Source organism: Rhinolophus ferrumequinum, chromosome 7 (genome assembly GCF_004115265.2).
Source record: "Rhinolophus ferrumequinum isolate MPI-CBG mRhiFer1 chromosome 7, mRhiFer1_v1.p, whole genome shotgun sequence".
NCBI classification, from domain to species: Eukaryota; Metazoa; Chordata; class Mammalia; order Chiroptera; family Rhinolophidae; genus Rhinolophus; species Rhinolophus ferrumequinum.
In genome coordinates this window covers 52,621,718-52,640,631 of record NC_046290.1, presented here as the reverse complement: position 1 = coordinate 52,640,631, position 18,914 = coordinate 52,621,718, and the positions used below count along the sequence as shown (strand labels likewise).

At 33.8% G+C, this 18,914-nt stretch overlaps 1 protein-coding gene across 4 annotated transcripts in view; it reads left to right on the top strand.

The window, feature by feature from the left end:
* Positions 1-18,914, top strand: part of SSBP2 (single stranded DNA binding protein 2) — a 282,149-nt gene that overhangs the window by 72,482 nt on the left and 190,753 nt on the right. For all 4 annotated transcript variants that reach the window (XM_033110260.1, XM_033110263.1, XM_033110261.1 and 1 more), the window contains exons 3-4: positions 6,614-6,675; positions 15,055-15,139. In XM_033110260.1, coding sequence (XP_032966151.1) covers positions 6,614-6,675; positions 15,055-15,139 — 147 coding nt within the window. The remainder of the gene's footprint in view (positions 1-6,613; positions 6,676-15,054; positions 15,140-18,914) is intronic.

Genomic DNA, 18,914 nt, shown 5'->3' with positions numbered 1-18,914 from the left:
TCATCACAAAAGAAAAATGTTGCTAGCTTATGTAAGGAAGTTCAGCTATTTCACTCAAGTGGATTTAACAGATAACTAGGTATTGTACTGATATGCTCTGAGCTCAATGGAAAATGGATACACAGAATTTCTAGGGTTATTTGGTAGAGATGAGATTAATTTCAGAAAAGATTTGCACATTTTTGACAAGTGCTTGCCATGATTTTATTTTCTGTGTCTGCATTTGGAATCCAAAAGTGAGTATTTCTCTGAATTACCAGTCTGGTTCAGTTTCACAAGAGGAATCAATTAAGCTGAAAACAAACTACTGTCCTCAAAAAGAAACAGTATTTCTGGACTTTGGAGATGAGTGTATGTGATTCCCAGAACTATTCTTCACTTTCTAACTTGTCAAAACTCTGAGTGGCTCTGTGAAAATACATTCTCATTATCTAAATAACCAATGCAGGGTTGGCTACATATAGGAATTGGCTTGGTGTCCTTAAATACAATTAAGAATTAGAGTATTGCAGAGATCTAGATTTTTTCCCTCTTCTTAATTTTTTTTACATTGTTTATACAATATTTATATTATTTATATTGTTTATACAATGTTACTAGTCCTTATTTGCTATAAATTGGTTAATAAGTTAGCCGGAAATAGAGGTCTAAAACCATCTAACAGATTGTGTCTTCAGATTTTATTTAGGGATGCTAAATTATTGAACACCATAGACTCCAAAATTCTGATCTCTCTGTTTATCTTTCACCTGTATGAAGAGAGAAAATAATAATTTTCTAGCCAGTTTCTTGAACTTTAATTTGGAGGCAATATAGTGGAAAAGAGCATAAGCTTTGGGGCCAGACTTCTGGGTTTGAATTATGTCCTACATCTTATTTATTTATTCAGTTTTCTTAATTATAAAAAGAAGATGATCGTAATAGCAGTTTAAAGTTGTGCCGAGGTTTAAGTGAATTAGTACACACAAAGTGCTTAGAAGGTCCTGGCATGGAGTAAGTGTTCAAAGTGTTATCTTGAATTCTTGGCCAATCTTTTCTATCTTGTATAGTCTTTCTTTAGAGTCCAAATATATATATATATATATATATATATATATATATATATATATATATATATATATATATATCTTATGTGTATGTGTAGGCTCCAAGTGTCTGTCCACATTCTGACCACTTGGATGGTCCACATTCCTCCTACCTTCTGGGTGACTTTTTCTATCAAAATGGCTCCAGCTCTAGCCTAATATTATAGGGTGTCTTAAGTCCCCTCTGATATTTCTGGGCCTTCCTAGAGGGAGGGGGCTTGGGGGTCTCTGCTGTAATTTCTTGCTCCTACTAAGTATTACAGCCCTACTACTTCTCCTTCTTATGGCTGATACCTTTTCTTTGCCTGAAGTTTTTGGTTTCTGGAATGGCCTCAAAGCTCGACTCACTAATTGCTCTTGTGTATAAAAGATTCTTATTGAAGGTTGGGAGAAAACTGAAGAATGTTAAGTGTTGTGCAGTATAGACAACAACATTAACTCAAATATAAGACATAACTATCCTTAAGTTCTTTGATCTCCTTGCCACAGGGAATTTCTCACTAGCTGTTTGCCTGGGTCTCTTTGCCTCCCATCTTGTTGGCTCCTGCAACGTCTCCCATGTTCTCCTTTCCTGAAACCTCCCAGACACCCGCCTCCAAAAACAAACAAAAAACCCCTACTTCTCCCAGAGAGACAATCAGCAACCTCCTAAATTTTTGTTATTTTATTACGTAGAATAGTAAGTATTTGTTCTCTACTTTCAAACCATTCCTAGGGGGCCTCAGCCTTTCTGGGCCAAAAAAAAAAAAAAAAAAGAGAGAAAGGATTCATCAAGGAGCTTTTTCAAGAAAAAGGAGTTCCTCTATAAGAGGACTTCCACCTTTCTTCTAAAGTAAAGCAGCTCTATTCAGTAATAAAACTTTCTATGATTATAGAAGTGATCTCTAATCTGTCTAATAAGTTCTCCACTAGTCTCTCGTGACTATCAAGCGCGTGAAAAGTGGGTATTGCAATTGAGGAACATTCAGTTAAGTTAATTTTAAATTGGTTAGTGGGTATCATGTGAACAGCACAGTTTTAGATTATATGCTTCAAAGGGCAGTCAGGTTTTCCTTCCTGCCGATTTGTTTAAATTTTTAAAATTAAAATGTAAAAGGTTTTCCTTTTTTAAAATCTTTAGTTTAGTGTATAGATGCATCCATACTTCTATACATGGAAAAGTTTAGAATATTGGTGGGAACAGTAGGCTGTGTCTAAATTAGAAGTCTCAGGAATTTTGCCCAGGAACAAACATATACATAGCTATAAGGGATCTTTTCTTAACAAAAGAGCTAGCTATATCCTTTTATGGTATTAATTTTTTTTAATTCTTACAAAGTATGTAAGGATTTATGAATACTCTGAAAAGTTTAGAGCTTATAAGCTTCAAACCTGCTGCTGTGCTGTTGAAGGGGGTCTGGATCATCCAAAGAGGTCCCGCGTTGACAAGGCAGGAACCTGCCAAAAGGTGCTGCTGCCATCAAGGTGGGCCCCATCCCTGCTGCTGCTGCTGCTGCTGCCACCCCAGCAAATGCTTCACTTTTGGAGCCAGGGGCAGGAAGCTTCTCTTCTGCCTACTGCCTTTTGATCTCCTGCTGGTGTCTCCTGATGGCAGAACTAAACAGGAAACCAGCTGGCAAGAAGCCCAGGAAATGTAATTTTCAGAATCCCAGCACCAAGTGTAGAATGGAGTATAGAAGGGTGGGTGTGAGGCTGAAAGGTAATAGGCAAATGACCAGTATACCTTACTGGAAGCAAATAATGATGAAAAGTTAAGCAGATGTGTATGCATATGTTCGTGTGTGCACGCACGTATGTTTATCATTTTTTCTTTGTTTATACAAATGTTAATTGGTTATACACACTGTTCTCTGCTTTGATTTTTGCTTCACTTGTTTGATTTCAGTCGTTTTATATTGGTTCATGAAACTTCATACTTGTCTTTTTGTGGTTATAGTGTATTTCATTCTATGAAATGCTCCATGATGTATTTCACCAGCCCCCCTAATGATGGACATTTAGGTTATTTCTGGCTTTTTGCAATTACAAGCAATGCTTCAATGTAAATTGTTTTATATATATATGTACATATATATGTATATATATTGTTTTATATATATATATAGTTTATATATATACATATATATGCACATGTGAACATATTTATAAGTTAAATTCCTAGAAGAAGAACTGCTATATCATATAGTAAGTGTATTTGTAATTTGTAATTATCATTTATAAAGCATATGGCATTGTCTTACCCCTGTCGACATACGTCTTGTTCATGATTCAATGTTTGGTTCTGCATTTATATAGACATGCTGAAAACGCTAGATCATATCATAGGGACACAGCATAATCACATGAGACTGTCGAATGCAGAATATGGCAGTAGGAATGGGCCTCGAGATCTACATGCAAGTTATAGGAGAATGCAGCTTTTAGCTGGGCAAATGGTGGCAGGAAGGTAGGTGGATGATTAAACAGCAAAAAGCCCTAGAACACAGTGGGGCTGGGATTTGAGAGAAATTGTACTTACAGATGCCACTCAAACACCTAAAAAAGCCTGAAGGCCTTGAAACTCAGTACAACAGAAAATGCTCCTTCATAAATAGCAGAATTGTTTCTAAAATGACTATTGACGTTTAGAGGTATTTTCTGGCCATTCTTCAACCCCATCCATCATTAATGCATGTTGGCTAAAAAATTTAAACTACATAGATGAATGTGATTTTAAAATGAAAGTCCTCTTTTAGCTGTTTCCGGAGATCATTGTTGTAAGTAAGTTTGGTGTTACTTCTTTAATAGGAATACACCCAAATGCATGCATATATATGCACACTTTTTTTTAAAAAAAAGTTTTATACTATATATATTGTTCTTCAACCTCCCAAATCTCCAACTCGAAAAGCCAATATAGCATGGCCCTTTTTCTATGTAGATACATCTTTTTATTTTTAATGATTGCACACTCTTCTATAGTATGTATCAAAATTTATTTTATACTCACTATTGATGAATGTTTTTCATGCTGTTTCTAATTTTAATTGTTTCTAACAATGCTCAATGAATGTGCCTTGGTTTTCTGTAGATCAGAGTTCTGTTTTCCTGTTTTATGCTTTCTCTAAACAAGCAATACCTAGATTAGTAATTAGTTTGGAGACAAAATATACCATTCACTGTGCAAACATAATCCTATGCAGAATCATCTCTTCTTTGGAAATGCCTAAAGCATGAATTGTTCATTCATTAACTATAAGAGTATGGCTTTTGTGTTCACTTCAATGTGATGGACCAAAGTTTTAGATGCTTCTGCCACAGACTTGCAATAGAAAGTGAGAAAGATTAACTTTACTTACTGTATAGTAAAGACTCCTAGGAGGGTGAAAAAAATGATATGTGTGAAGCATTTTGAGGAAGTAAGTATGATGAGTAGTAAGATATAATACTGTTAAAAATACAAATGCGTTACCTTCAGACTTTCTCTGCTAAAAGACCATGTCAAATATAAGCCATATAGATATTTTTCTGGAGTGCTCTGGTCTCCTTAAAGAGCTGATGATTTGTTGTAGACATTGTAAATTGCAGGAGGGTGGTGTGGTGTAGTTGGACTCATATCACACCGTGAGTCTAATCCTACTTCCAACGTCTCTGGCACTGAGACCTAGTCATGCCATTTAAATCTTTCCTAAGTCATCTCATACTCTCCTTATAACTGAGAATAGTACTATTTGCTTTAGCAGTCATATTATGTAAAGTCAAGATTAACTGAGATGAAATGTAAATATGCTGTTTTGAAAAATGTGCTGGTTATGTGATTAGGATGATTCCAGGGATTGTGATTATTAGTGTATCTGGTGCACATCTGTGAGGTCCATTGTTATACCCTTTCAAGAAGATATCAACTAGTGAGAACATGGTGAGAAAGATGAGACTGAGGTTTTTTATTCAATTATAACTTTAGTAAGATATCAGAGTTTTATTCCTCATAAGACTCATTAAGTACTATTCCTTATTTTGTCATGTACCAAGAAGATATAATATCAATCAACTGAAATTATCAGATAAAAGATAGCATAGATATAAAGGTTATTTGTGTTACTACTTAGGAGAATGAAAGTTAGGATCTGGCTCACATTTATATGAACATGTTCTAGTTCATTGTTCATACTTAGTCTTTATAAATTCAAGTTCATGAATTCCTGGAAATTCTCCTATTAGCTCTTTTTAAAAATGGCTATGATATAATTATCTGATCTTTAGAAAATCTCTTTGTTTTTTGAGAGCAAATTGCTAGTCTACTTCTAGGTTCCCATTGGTTTACATTTTGTGTTCTTAACTCTTAAAAAAATGTGGCCAGTTGCAGTGATTTTAATTGTACTTCTGTTTTACCATGTCTTCCTTAAAGAGGTTTTTTTGTTTGTTTGTTTCATTTAAGGCCAGTTTCTCAGTTCTTTTTCTAAAACATTTTTTAAAAATCCTTTGGGATAAGAAGTCCTAACTTCTCCCATAGTAAGTTGTAGAAAGGATTCTTTGAATTTTTTTGAAATCTATAATTATAAGTATTTACTTCCTAGTAGTGTTAATGACCTATGGACATATTTTGTTGATTGGAGTGTCGTTAAATAATTTTTAATTTATTAAAAAAAAAAAACCTAAGGCATACATTTATACATAAAGATTGTTTTTGAGACTCGATCACCTTAGTTATAATTATAACTGACTTCTTAATTGTTTTCCTTTTCTCTTTATCCTCCTTTACTGCTTTGTTTTCCTCCATAGCATTTGTCACCTTCTACCTCTAATACAACTACATTTTTTTTCTTTTTTTTTTTTGGTTTGTCATCTAACTTCCCTGCAAAAGTTTAATCTCTCTAGATGCAAAGGTTTTTATCTTTTGTGTTCACTACTATCCAGTGCTTTAAAAAGCCACTGTATAAAAAAAAAAGCCACCCAGCTTTCCAGTTTCTAAATTTAATTTCTAAAGTTTATTTAGTCAGAAGTTTTAATTTGGGGAGATACTGACTTAGTTTTAAATTTTATTACAGTGAATTCCAACTCATCTGAAATATAAACAATTGGAAAGTTAATATTACCATCTTTTAAAAATTCTTATTTTATAGAAAACATAACTTCTTACTCCCATCCCCTCAAATCAGGAGCTTTTTAAAAAATTCAATCCTTAAGGCATAATTTAGAGTCTACCTGTTATGTCTAATCTCTTGCAAATTTCTGAGTTAGTGGTGATAACTGATTTTCATTTCATTAATAATGTTGATTTTGATGTACCTTAAGATCCTGAAATATCTTCTGAAATTCTGGCACAGTGGGAAGCAAATTCAGTAAAATAATGGTGACATCTTCTCTCATAGACTATGCAGTCAACAAATCACTATGTAAAATGAGTATTTGTGTTAACTGAGTAAATAATAATATGAGAATAATTAAAATAGTATGTTACCTTAATATTTTAAATGGGAAAATATTGTAATACGTCTGGGAAAAAGTGTTACTAGGAAAGTATTTAATATCTCTTTTATTCATTTTAGATAAGATGGGAAAAAAACATCACATTGGGAGAGCCACCAGGATTCTTACATTCTTGGTGGTGGTAAGTATCCTTTATTTCATTTTTGCTAGCTTGGTGATGCATTTCAGTAGGCCTGCACTATACCTATTTATGATTTCGTGCTTCTCTTTTATTCTTTTTCATTTTGTATAATTATTTTCTGAAAGGCAGCACTTAAAAAAAAACACAAAAAAACCCTCAAAACCATCATTAGTGTTATTTAACTTAAAATATTACTAATGAATCAAGTTGAAATTAGGACCAGTATGCGGAATCTCCAACTGTAAGTATGATTCTGTATTAGTCAGCTTGGGAGTAAAATACCATAAACTGGATGGCTTAAACAACAGGAATTTATTTTCTCACAGGTCTTGAGACTAGAAGTCCAAGATCTAGCTGCCAGTACAGTCTGTTTCTGGCGAGAACCCTCTTCCCTGGCTTGTAGATGGCCTCCTTCTTACTGCGTCCTCACATGGCAGAGAGAAGGGTGGGGGGCACGTGCATGCTAGCTAACTTTCTGGTAGCTCTTTTTATAAGGGCCCTGATTCCATCATGAGGGCCCTACTCTCATGACCTCTCATTAAACCTGAGGAAACTGAAGGTGGTAGTGGTGGTGCATTTTTAGGAGAGTGAAGAATAGTCCCCCAAATTTTGAAATAATTCTGTATCATTTCACAGATAGAACTGATTAGGAACACACAAAAAGATTGTCAGGTAGTACTGAAGGTCCAGTGCATATCATAACTTACAGATTTCATTGTGGCACCTGTATGCCTAAGTATGTGGTTTTTCTGCAGCATCAATTGGTAGTCCAGGTATTTGCATGAGAAGCTAGCCTTTTTTATTTTATTATTTTTTTTTTTTGCATTTCTTCAATTAGTAGCATTTCCTCTTCAGTGCCTTATACACTCATCTCTCAGCATCTTGTGTGAAAGAAGAAACAAAAGCACTCTTCTAGTGCCGTACACTGGTTTTCCTTGATACGTTATTTAATGCCATCATCTTTTTAATGTCTCTTTTGAAAACATGCTTTACTAGAAGTTCCATGGTGAATGGAACCGCACTTGGTCAGTTGTGGTTGTGGGTTTCCCTTGTTTGTTTCACATATGTATGGCAGGAACAGGTGCAGTTCTTTGGTTCAGAGTGTTCCTGTATTTGGAACAACGGCTCATTGCAGTTGAACTCTATCATTGCGTTGTTTTCCTGGAGTTTAAGACCAATCTCTTGTAATGTACAATATTGTAAAAGTCAATTTTTCATTTTATGTAGTATGTATTTATGATATCTAGATCTAGACTGCAAATACTTAACTGTTTGTTGAATATAATTGAGTTTCCTCACCTGTTGACACCCTTAGATTTTGGGTTTCTTATTAGGTCTACAAAGTGGCATAAGAAACCGTTTTAGAAGTCTGTTCCTATTTTATTAGTGGGTTAATAAAGTGAGGATTTTAAGTTTTCCATTATAGGATTAATTCTGTTTTTTGCACCTGTTTCGCTTTTATTCTCTTTCTCATGATTTAACCTATTTTCATACTGTAGATAGAGCTCACTGAATACTTTGGCTTTTTGCTTCTGTCAGACTTTAGCTCTTTTTATCTTAGCTATCTGAAGGTACAGCTCTGACATATAATTAATAGTATTATAACTGAGCTATGTACTGGTTCTAATAGCAATACAGGAGGAATACGCACGTCAGCTTGGGAGAATTAGGAAAGCCTGCAGAGAGAGCTGAAAGTTGAGTGAGGGAAGGGTGATTTGGGGGAGCAGTACTTAGTATGTATGAAGTCTTGAAAAAAGGGATGATCGTGCATTCAAGGAATGACAGGTAGCTTGGACCAGTTGAATTGTAGGTTCAGTGCTATGAAGTGATAGAATAGAGATAAAGGCAGGGGCCAGATTTTGAAGTCCAGGAGGATATCAAGGGTTTTGGACTAAAGCTCAAGATTTTAAACAAGGTACATTACATGATTAGATTTGTGCTTTTAGACACTCACTTGGCATCAACATCGAGATGGATTGAAGAGGGTTGAGAACAGAGGCAGTCTAATTTACAGGGTAGTTGTAACTGTTCAGTTGAAACGTGCTTAGGTGATGGATCCCAGATAGTGAACACTGAATGGAATAGTTTGGAGGTGAAGGAGTAGTTTCTCAGGTTTTAGATCTGGATGGTGGGACGAACAGTGATGCCATTGACTGAGTGAGGGAATAGAGAGAGAGCAAGAGACTTTGTAGAAAAGACCATGATTTAGTTTGAACAGGTTACATTTTGAGATTCCTGTGTGATATTCAGATAGAGATGCCCTGTACAAAGTCAGAGACCTGGGTCTGTAGCTCTGAGACTGGTCCATGATGGCTTGCGAGTTACCAGTATTGACCATACTGTTGAAGAGTATTCATAAATGAAACTGCCCAGTGTAAAACATAAGAGCAGGGCCTGGGGTTGGAACCCTGGAGAAAGCCGACATTTGAGCATGGGTAGATGAAGAGAACTCTCAAAGGAAAATAATTGGAGAGGAAGGAGAGTAATCTGGAGAGAATAATGTTTGGGAACCAGGAAAGGCATTCAAAGGAGAAATTAAATTCTGCAGCAAGTATAAGTGAAAAGACCTAAAGATTTTTCTCAATTGGTAAATGAGGTGAACTTTAGTGGTCTTGGGGAGAACAGGTTTAGTGGAATGGCAAAAGTGAAATTTCGAATGCTGCTGTAATTCATTTGTCCAGCTTGACGGTTACTGAGAGTAGTTGAGAAGTGTGGTGGCATGTGTAGTAGTTGCAGGATTAACAACAGAACAGGACCTAACATTTTTGTTTTTAACCTGGAATAGATTTGCTCACATAGATAAAGTGGAAAGAGTGGGAGAGTTTGAAGAGGTATGGAGAGAAACACATATCCATGAAAATGCAGAATAAAGTACAGGAGAGAGGAGAGGAAGAGAATTTCTGCCTTTAGTGAGGTATAGAGGAGGTGATTTCACTTTGTAGAACTCTTTTTCCTTGCTTCTGATGTGATTTCCATTATCGCTATGTTTTTTCTTGCTCAGTTTGCGCGATGCCCATTGCTCTCGTATTTCCCGTGCCTCCCGTGTTCATTACTTTCACCTTGAGCTAATCCCCTTTGAAAACTTATTTCTTGTCTGTACACTTCAATAATCGTTCCCAGCTCTTGCGTGAATTTCAGAAATAGACATGCCAAAAACTTTTTTTCTCTGAAATTAATATCCTTTTCAATTTGTGTAATTTAAAAATATACTTTCTAAAACTTTATACAGTTTTAATGACAGAAACTGTGTCCCATTTTTATTTAATTTTATATGTAAAACACCATTGGAATAACTTTGGGCCAATGGATCTATATCCTGAAATTAAAGGAAATGGAGGCCAGTTTTACTCAGTTAATAAGAGAACATTTTTTTTCTGGCCATGCTACCTATATGAGACTTTCCTAGAATATTTTTTAGTACCTTTATACTTCTTTTAAAAATACTTTTGCAGATACCATCTCTTTGTATCTTCCAAAAGACTGTAAGATACATAAGAGATGTTTCTCTCTTTTTACATAAAGAAGCTAAGAAACAAAACTATTTGCTCAGGGTCAAATTTAGAATTACAGTTGAAGTTTCCTGAATTATAACCGGTGCTTATCTCGGTGACAGATATTATTTCTTAAACACAGAGCAGAATTTAGTGGCCCACTATTAATAAGACATTAATTACAGTTCCCTTTTGAGCATCGTGAGTGGCTAATTGCAGACAGTAGATGTAAATGGAACTCAGAAAAATTGTCTCTTCTGAGTCCAGTCTACACGTATATGGAGACATCCATGGGTCACTGGCAGCTGCTGTAGCATGAGAGGGTGGTTGCCAGGGATGCTTAGGAAAAGAGTTAGAGTGCAAGGGTCAAAGGCAGGACAACAAAGTGCTTGTTATTCTCTCTAGGACAGGTACCTGCCACATTCTTACAACGGCCGATGCTGCTCAGGCTGCCAGAGCTGTAGAAACCTGTCCCTGTCCATCAGCAGCATACGGCATTGTGAAATGAGAACTCCTATTTCTAATACCATACTCACATTAGAGGCCAAATAATGGAAGAATTAAAAAGTTCAAGCCCAGCTCTGCCACTAGCTGTGTGACCCTTAGGTAAACTATTTAACCTTCCTAAGCCTCAGTTCCCTCACCCATAAAATGGGAACAATAATGGGAGGATTAAACGCTAAATTGGTAATGCTTAGTATATGATGCTTGAATTTATCACATACTTATTAAAGGTAAGCTATTTTGATACTTTAAAATGTGAATTTATTACTAATCCAGGAGTATTGTGAAAATTTTATGATAGCAGGACAAAAGTGAATGCTTGCATTTTAAGAAGTATTAAGTAATGCTAAGGAGTAAGACAAGTACATACACATGGAAGTTCAAAGGTGATGAGCAGGTACATGTACATGTCACGTACAACCCTCCTTAACCTTCTTATGAATTGATAGTTTTCTTCAATGTGGATTATGACATTCACTGATAATATAATTTGGGGCCAAAGAGAAATAACTTCCTTAGTTATTGAGACTTGAACTTAGAATAACGTGGCTTGCTCCTCAGAAAAAAGTGTTTTCCCCAAAGGTTGTTTTTCTTCTTCCTCTTTTAATTTTCATTTTGAGCTAGTCCTTGATCTGGCCAGTGGCATAAAGGTTATATAATTAGGTTAGCATCCCATCTTTTGGGGCACATTTGGCATGTTTATTCACCCTTGTAGACTACTCTGACAACCATTTTGCTTTCTATGTTCCCTAGAGATGGTGACAGCTAGCTTACTCATTTCAACTCACATCCTTAGGACAGAAGGAAAACAACGTTCGGATGACAATCAATTTGGGAATCCTGTGTTTTCCTTTGATTTATGTGGGGGAAAATGTTAATAAAATATGATACAAGAACCAAGATTTTAATACTTCGCTAGTTTTACTTCTCTGTGGGGAAAAATTTAATAATAAATGATACAAGAACAAAGATTTTAATGCTTTGCAAGTTTGCTTCTGTATCTTTTTTCATTTGTAAAATAGATTTTTCACTTGTTTCTGTTTAAGAATAAACAGACTGTGTAAATCTAAAGCATTATTCATGGTGATGAATTCACCACATTTCAAGGATAATATTTTACTTCAAGCTTAATAAGTATAGGGATTAGAGGAACTGAAAGCTTGTTAGCCACCAGCATGTCACATTGTAGAGAAAATAAGTGTGTGCCTATTGATTACTACAGCTTTGTAACATAGTTTGAAATCAGTAAGTGTGATGCCTCCAGCTTTGTCGTGCTTTCTCAGGATGACTTTGGCTATTCAGGGTCTTTTGTGGTTCCATGCAAATTTTAGAGTTGTTTTTCCTGTGAAAAATGCCACTGGAAATTTGGTAGAGATTACGTTGAATCTGTAGGTTGCTTTGGGTAGTATAGACATTTAACAACATTAATTCTTCTAACCCATGGCATGAAATCTTTCCATTTGTTTGTGTCTTATTTAATTTCTTTCATCAGTGTCTTAGTTTTCAGTGAATAGATCTTTCACCTCCATGGTTAAATTTATTCCTAGGTACTTTATTCTTTTTGATGCAATTGTAAATAAGATTGTTTCTTAATTTCTCTTTCTGATTGTTTGTTGTTAGTGTATAGAAACCAAACAGATTTTGATTTTTTCTTCTCCAAGTTTACTGATTTCATCCATTAGTTCTAATAGTTTTTTTTGGTGGAGTCTTGAGTAATTTGAGTCTTTTCTCTTTTTTTCTTAGTCCATCTAGCTAAAGGTTTGTCAAGTTTGTTGATCTTATTTATCAAAGAACCAACTTTTGTTTTCATTAAATTTTTTTATATTGTTTTTCTATTCTCTTTTGCATTTATCTCTGCTCTAATCTTTATTATTTCCTTCTGCTAACTTGGGTTTAATTTGTTCCTCTTTTACAATTCCTTAAGTTTTAAGTTAAGTTGTTGATTTAAATTCTTACTTGTTTTTTTAATGTAAGTGTTTATAGCTTTAAATTTCCCTGTTAGCACTGTTTTTGCTGCATCCCATAAGTTTTGATATATTGTGTTTTTGTTTCATCTCTAAGTATTTTCTAATTTCCCTTGTGATTTCTTCTTTGATCCTTTGGGAGTGTATTGTTTAATTTCTGCATATTTGTGAATTTTTCAGTTTTCCTTCTGTTATTGAACTCTAACTTCATCCCATGTAGTTTGAGAAGATACTTTATATAATATCTATGTTTTAAAATCTATTGAGACTTAATCTGTGCCCTAACATATGATCTGTCCTAGAAAATGCCCCAGGTACACTTGAGAAGAACATGTATATCATTATTGTTGGAGAGAATGTTCTGTATATGTCTATTAGATATAGTTGGTTTATTGTGCTGTTTGAGCCCTCTGTTTTCTTGTTGATCTTCTGTCTGTTGTTCTGTCCATTAATGAGAATGGAGTATTAATGTCTGTAACTATTATTGTAGAACTGCATATTTCTCCATTGGGTAAATATCTTTAAAAGGATATATTTCTTCACTTTTATTCATGGAGATCACGTATAGGTAATTTAGGATTATTAGAGATGCCATATATAAAGTTATCCTGTTTTAGTAACTTTGGGAATAACTTGTTTTGTTATCCCTCATCTTGATCTTGTAAACTTTTGGCCTCCCATTAAATCCATAAAGGGGAAACTTAAAAATAGAAATAAACCAATGAAAACTATTCTAAGATAAATATTTAATTTAATTATATATAAATAATTATTTACAATATTTATTTAATAACTTTTAGGGCATACTCCAATAATAAATTATTATTTTTCTTCCAGTCAATTTTGTAAGATAGCATTTTAAAAGTAATATTGGAATAATTTTTAAGAGAGACCTTGTGGTATTTGCTAGGAAATTTGGAAACAAGAAGAGATACTAAGGTATTTCTCATAATATTGCATATAATATTGTATGTTTAAACTAAGTATAATTTAAAGACTACCATTATAAAATTTTGTTTTAAAGAGCTTGAAGTTCCTTATGAACATGAAAATAGGATTAATTGCAACATTCTGTAATTCATAACACATCCAAGTGGAAAACTTTTAGCTATATCATTGTATGCCTATACTTTTTACACCTTTTATCCGAAAAGGGACATGGGGAGGCCAGGTAAAACTTTTACCTGCTTTCAGTCTCCTACAAGAATTTAAATTCACTTAAATTATTTTAGCCTTTATTGTTTTACTTGTATTTTTTGCTTATTGTAAACATTTAAAAGGAAATAAATGCCAATGCTCAGCCTTACATATTTTTCACCTCTAAAAGTAATCTTATTTTACTGAATTATTTGTGTTATAAGGTCTACAGAATGTTTTCTCCTAGCTGAGGAGAGATCCAGACTAAATGAGACTTCAAGGGTCATAAAAAGGGACCAGGTTTAAAGTACCAAGTTTTACTGTGCCATTGTTAATATTGCCCTCAGCACAATGACCTGCCTTCCCAATATGTATGAATTTGAAGCTTTCATGCAAAGTAATTATAGTGTTGATGATATTGTTAATAATGCTTGCAATATGTCAGATACTGTGCTTATGTTATATAACTTGATTTTCTCAACAACCCTATTTCATAGAGGAGGAAATTGTGTTTCCAGTCTAAGTGGCTTGAGCTAGTAATTAGTAGGGCTGGCTTATCGCCATTATTTTTAGACATTTGCTTTGCTGATTTTTGAATCCTTTGTTCATGCTCATAGTTAATTTTATTGATGGAAGGATGACCAAAGCCATGTGTCTTGTAAGAAATATAATTATTTTCTCTGAACCAGTTTCATCTTGCTTTTCCCCATTGTTCTTGAATAGGAGGAAAAAAAGAGTTAGCATGGATTTTTTAAGTTTTAAAATGACTAACCTATTTTGGTAATTACAAGGGAAAACAAGAGGAAATTTTAAGAAAATATATTTGTTTGACCAAGGTGATTTAATGGTCACGGTGATTTATTGGCCTGAGAAGTGGACAACAAAATTATCTTGAAAAAAATAATGAACCACTTTATTATTTTATGATTAAATTATATGTTTTTACTGTTTTTAATTCATGGGAAAGTTGTGAAAAGTATTGTGATTATTTTAATCATATGCTTAAGGCGTGTAAACAGATGCTTAAGGATTACCGTTTTAAATATTAAAAAAAAATATTTTAACCTCTTAGAAAAATATTATTAGCATTTCTGAATGATGGCTAGATTATACCCTATTGCTGCATGAAGAGCCTAACCTGAATTTAAGCCTCTCAAAGAAATATTTATCCTGAAGCAAACACATTCTGTGTAAAGAATAATGTATGTCTTCTATTGTTAGAATTGTGATCTCTCGTTTGGCATTATATGATTTACTTAATGTTACCGTAATTACTTTTTTAGCGTATTTTGGGATCTGTACTGTGCAGCTCCAGAAAGACGTGAAACATGTGAACATTCAAGTGAAGCAAAAGCCTTCCATGATTATGTAAGTTAATATGTAATTTTACTGCCATATCGTCAGTTTTCTTTTTAACTACTCCACTTGAAAAATGCATCGGAACAACTATTTTCCTTTGGTACTTAAGAAATTGTTCTTTTTTTCTTGGAAAAAAGGCTCATAACTTTAAAGGTGAATTACAAATGGTTGCTTGAGTCTTGTTGAAGAAGCTTAGGATAAGAGAGTAGTCCTAACTCTAAGCTATTAAAGGCATTTCTTATCTTTAAGCATACCTGATGTGTGTCATTTTAGATGTATAAAAATTAAGTAGTAATTATTTCTTTCACAAAAGGTCATCATAAGAATTTTGTAAATAATAAGCTTCTCTTTTGCACATCAGATTTTAAATACACATATATATGTGGAAATATTATAGTATTCTCTTTTTACAGCTTTTGGCTACATATCATAAGAGATTTGAAGTTCCTTAAGAACATGAAAATAAGAATAATTGCAGTCATAAGGCTAAATATCCCCTTTCACTGAATTCAGTTCCACAAGTAACATTTATTGTGAATTAAAGGAAAGACAAGATAGGAAAGCAAAAGATTCTGTGCAAAAATGAAAATGTATTTTTTTTTTTAATTCTTAAAAAAGAAAAGGGCAGTGGACTGTCCTTGACTAGGTGCTGTATGTTGATTTTTATTTTTTATTTTGTAGAAGAAACTCAAATGTGATTTTAGACAGTTGATGATATTGGAGTTGAATTGTAAAAAAAAAAAAAAAAAAAAAAAAGAGGGTGTCAGGAAACGAGGAGGATTTTCTTTAGGGGACAATTGACTTTAAGAATGGGGAGACTGTATTGTGAAGGGACTGGGAAAACACTGTATTTGCAGAACTGACCGTCACAGAAGGGCAGATTGAGTTTGGGATTGAGAAAATCCAATTTCCTTGGTTTTGGAGGAAGGGGAATTGGGGCTGGAGCCTGAGGAAGTATCTGATAGTAAGTACTGGTACCTACAGCTTAACTAGAGGAATCCTTTTTTGGTTGGTAGAAGAGAAGCATCATTCTTTGTAAGTAACCTTGAAAACCAGAACCAGAACCTCAAAAAGGAAAAAGACCTAGATCTTCCAAAGGAAATACTTCAGCCATAGACTGAAGAGAGAAAATAGCCAGAATTATAACCCCAAAAATAGCACAAGAAAAAGTGCTACTTCCTTGTGGAACTAGGAAGGAAAATAGGAGGAAAATAGTATTTAGTCTTAAGAGAAGTGAAAATCTTGGGCAGCTAGCAGGGACCATGTAATACTTGAAACGTGTACTAAACTGGTTAGAGTGAGATTGCTTGTGATTACCTCATCAGATATTGATTGTACTTATAGACATTGCTGTGTACTGAACAATAGCTCTTGGTGACAAGGTGAATGAAATGGATGCTACTGAATATAAAGAAAAAGTAGAGAAAAGGCAGATAAGGCAAGGTCTGGGGCACAGTATTTATGTGAACCGCCTCATTTTCCTTTCGCATCCTTGAGCGATGGCAGAAGGTAAAGCAGAGAGCCACCATGAGGCATGCAAGGAATCCGGCTAGAGCATGATTCTTCGTCTCGTCTCTCTTACACCAAGAAAGACACGCCCAGATTTGGCCTGCCAATCAGGGGAAAAGTTTTCAAAATACACAGTAATCCTGAGAACTAGATGGCATTAGATATTGTCAGTGTTCTACTCTAAAGGAAGAATAATATATGTGGATCTAATTTAAAAAAGCTTAATTATACAAGTCCGTTTTCCAAACTCCATTGTAAGGAAAGGTGCGTGTTGCTGTTCACAATGGAGTCTTACAGGGAATCCTAAATTAATTCAGCGTCTCAGAAGCATTAGCTAAATCGTCATCGTTGTTGCCATAGCCGTGAACATCAGCATCAGCATCATTATTTCACATTCATAAGGCACGTTCAGCGTTTCAGACAGTATTTACACTTATTAGCTTTAGAAACCCACTTATATATTTCAAGGTTATTGAAAATGAGCATTGACCAGAGGAAGGAATGAAATTAGAGTAGATTTTAAGCCAATTTATTTTCAGTGGTAATATATCTCAAATGTATTTTTTTTTAAATGGAGGTTGGTGAAAAGATAAAGAGTTTGACTCACATTATTTTTATTACAATTGGATTTTTAGAAATACAGTTGTCTTCCATAGCACACTTTATGGTTATTTTCATGAGTTGGATTCCTGAATTCTTAAAAGTAGACAATTTCTGAAAATGATCAACATAACTCATGTTTAGTGTGTAAACATTGAAATTTGAAAGACTCAGGGAAACAGGAACACACAAGATTTTGGTAGAATTCTAGAATGTTATATTCCCGGATTATGGTCCACTGGGAACCATTTCTATAATGGTAATTAATGTGTATACCTACTGAATTTCAAGTTCTCAAGGAAGCATACTGAAAAATATTTTGTTCATTAGTTGGCATCTTTAAAGTAAAAGAATACTCACTTGCATATATAAATTCTGATATGTTTAAAAAGTAGTCTTGTTATTTTAGAATCTCCCCTTATCTATAAGATCAAATGGATAATGGATGATAAACTACTTTTTTTGAAGAAATCGTGGAGGCATAGTGAAGTAAATAATGAATAATCCTTTTAATTAAAAAAATAGGCTAAAATGTTAAAAGATTATCTTGATATTGGGATTATGCATAATTTTTATTTTTGTCTACATTTTCTGCATTTTCCAAATATTTATTGTTAATATTAATTTTATATTCAGGAAAGTTACTTTAAAGCAGATTAAATTTCACCTTTCAGTGAGCTCCAGTCTCTTCTGAAATTAGAAAATAAAAAACTTAGTAAAGTAAAATTTAAATTTGAGATGGTCATGTTTTCATGCCACCATGTTATATATGCATAGGCATTTAGCATTTCTCATCTAAGACAATTTTTTGATATGTGCACATATTAGAAATGATACCTATAAACTGAACAGATGTAATTTTGAGCCATTCTATAATTTTGAATAACTTTTTTTAAAATTTGGCAATTATCCCAGAAATACTATTTTTTTTTAGAGAATTTTTATAAAAATGTATTTGATCCAAAAAGAGGATACACCGGGAAGCAGGAGCTCAATGGACTGAGATAAAATGCTTATCCCAGAAACATTTTTGACTTTTAAAATTTTTTTGGTTTGTTTTTGCCTCTTTAGAATATGGATTTTTGTTACTTTATTATTTTATTTGCCAAATGATTATAGATGCATTGTTAATATCCTTTACCTCGGAAAAAATCACCCTGTCTTACTTACTATATGAAAAAGAGAAAACATTTAAGATATATAAAACTGATTTTTTTTGCATTTATATATTAAAATATATTAACTTAAATATTTATCAACTGTATGAAATGCTAAATGTAAAATAATAATACATGTAGAAAACAATAGTTAACAGTGTGTAAAGATGCACGTTTGGATGGCAAAGCTACAAAAAACAAGGAAATGATTAGGTACTATACAAGTCAGGAGAACGGTAATTTACGGGAGGTAGGAAAGGGTGTGATTGGGATTGAGTTCGTGGAAAGGGCTTCTGAGTTAGTTGGCACAGTTCTGATTTTCCTGACCACCGTGGTGGTTATTCTATAATAACCATGTGTTTGTTTTATGAAATTTCATAGTGTCATAACTTTATTTTGTGATTTTTCAATATATTTTTTAAATTTTTAAGTAATGAAAAATTTTAAACACAGTAAGATGATTAACTTTAGAAAAAGAATATACCCGGTAGTTTCTAATATGTTTCCAGGCATCCTTG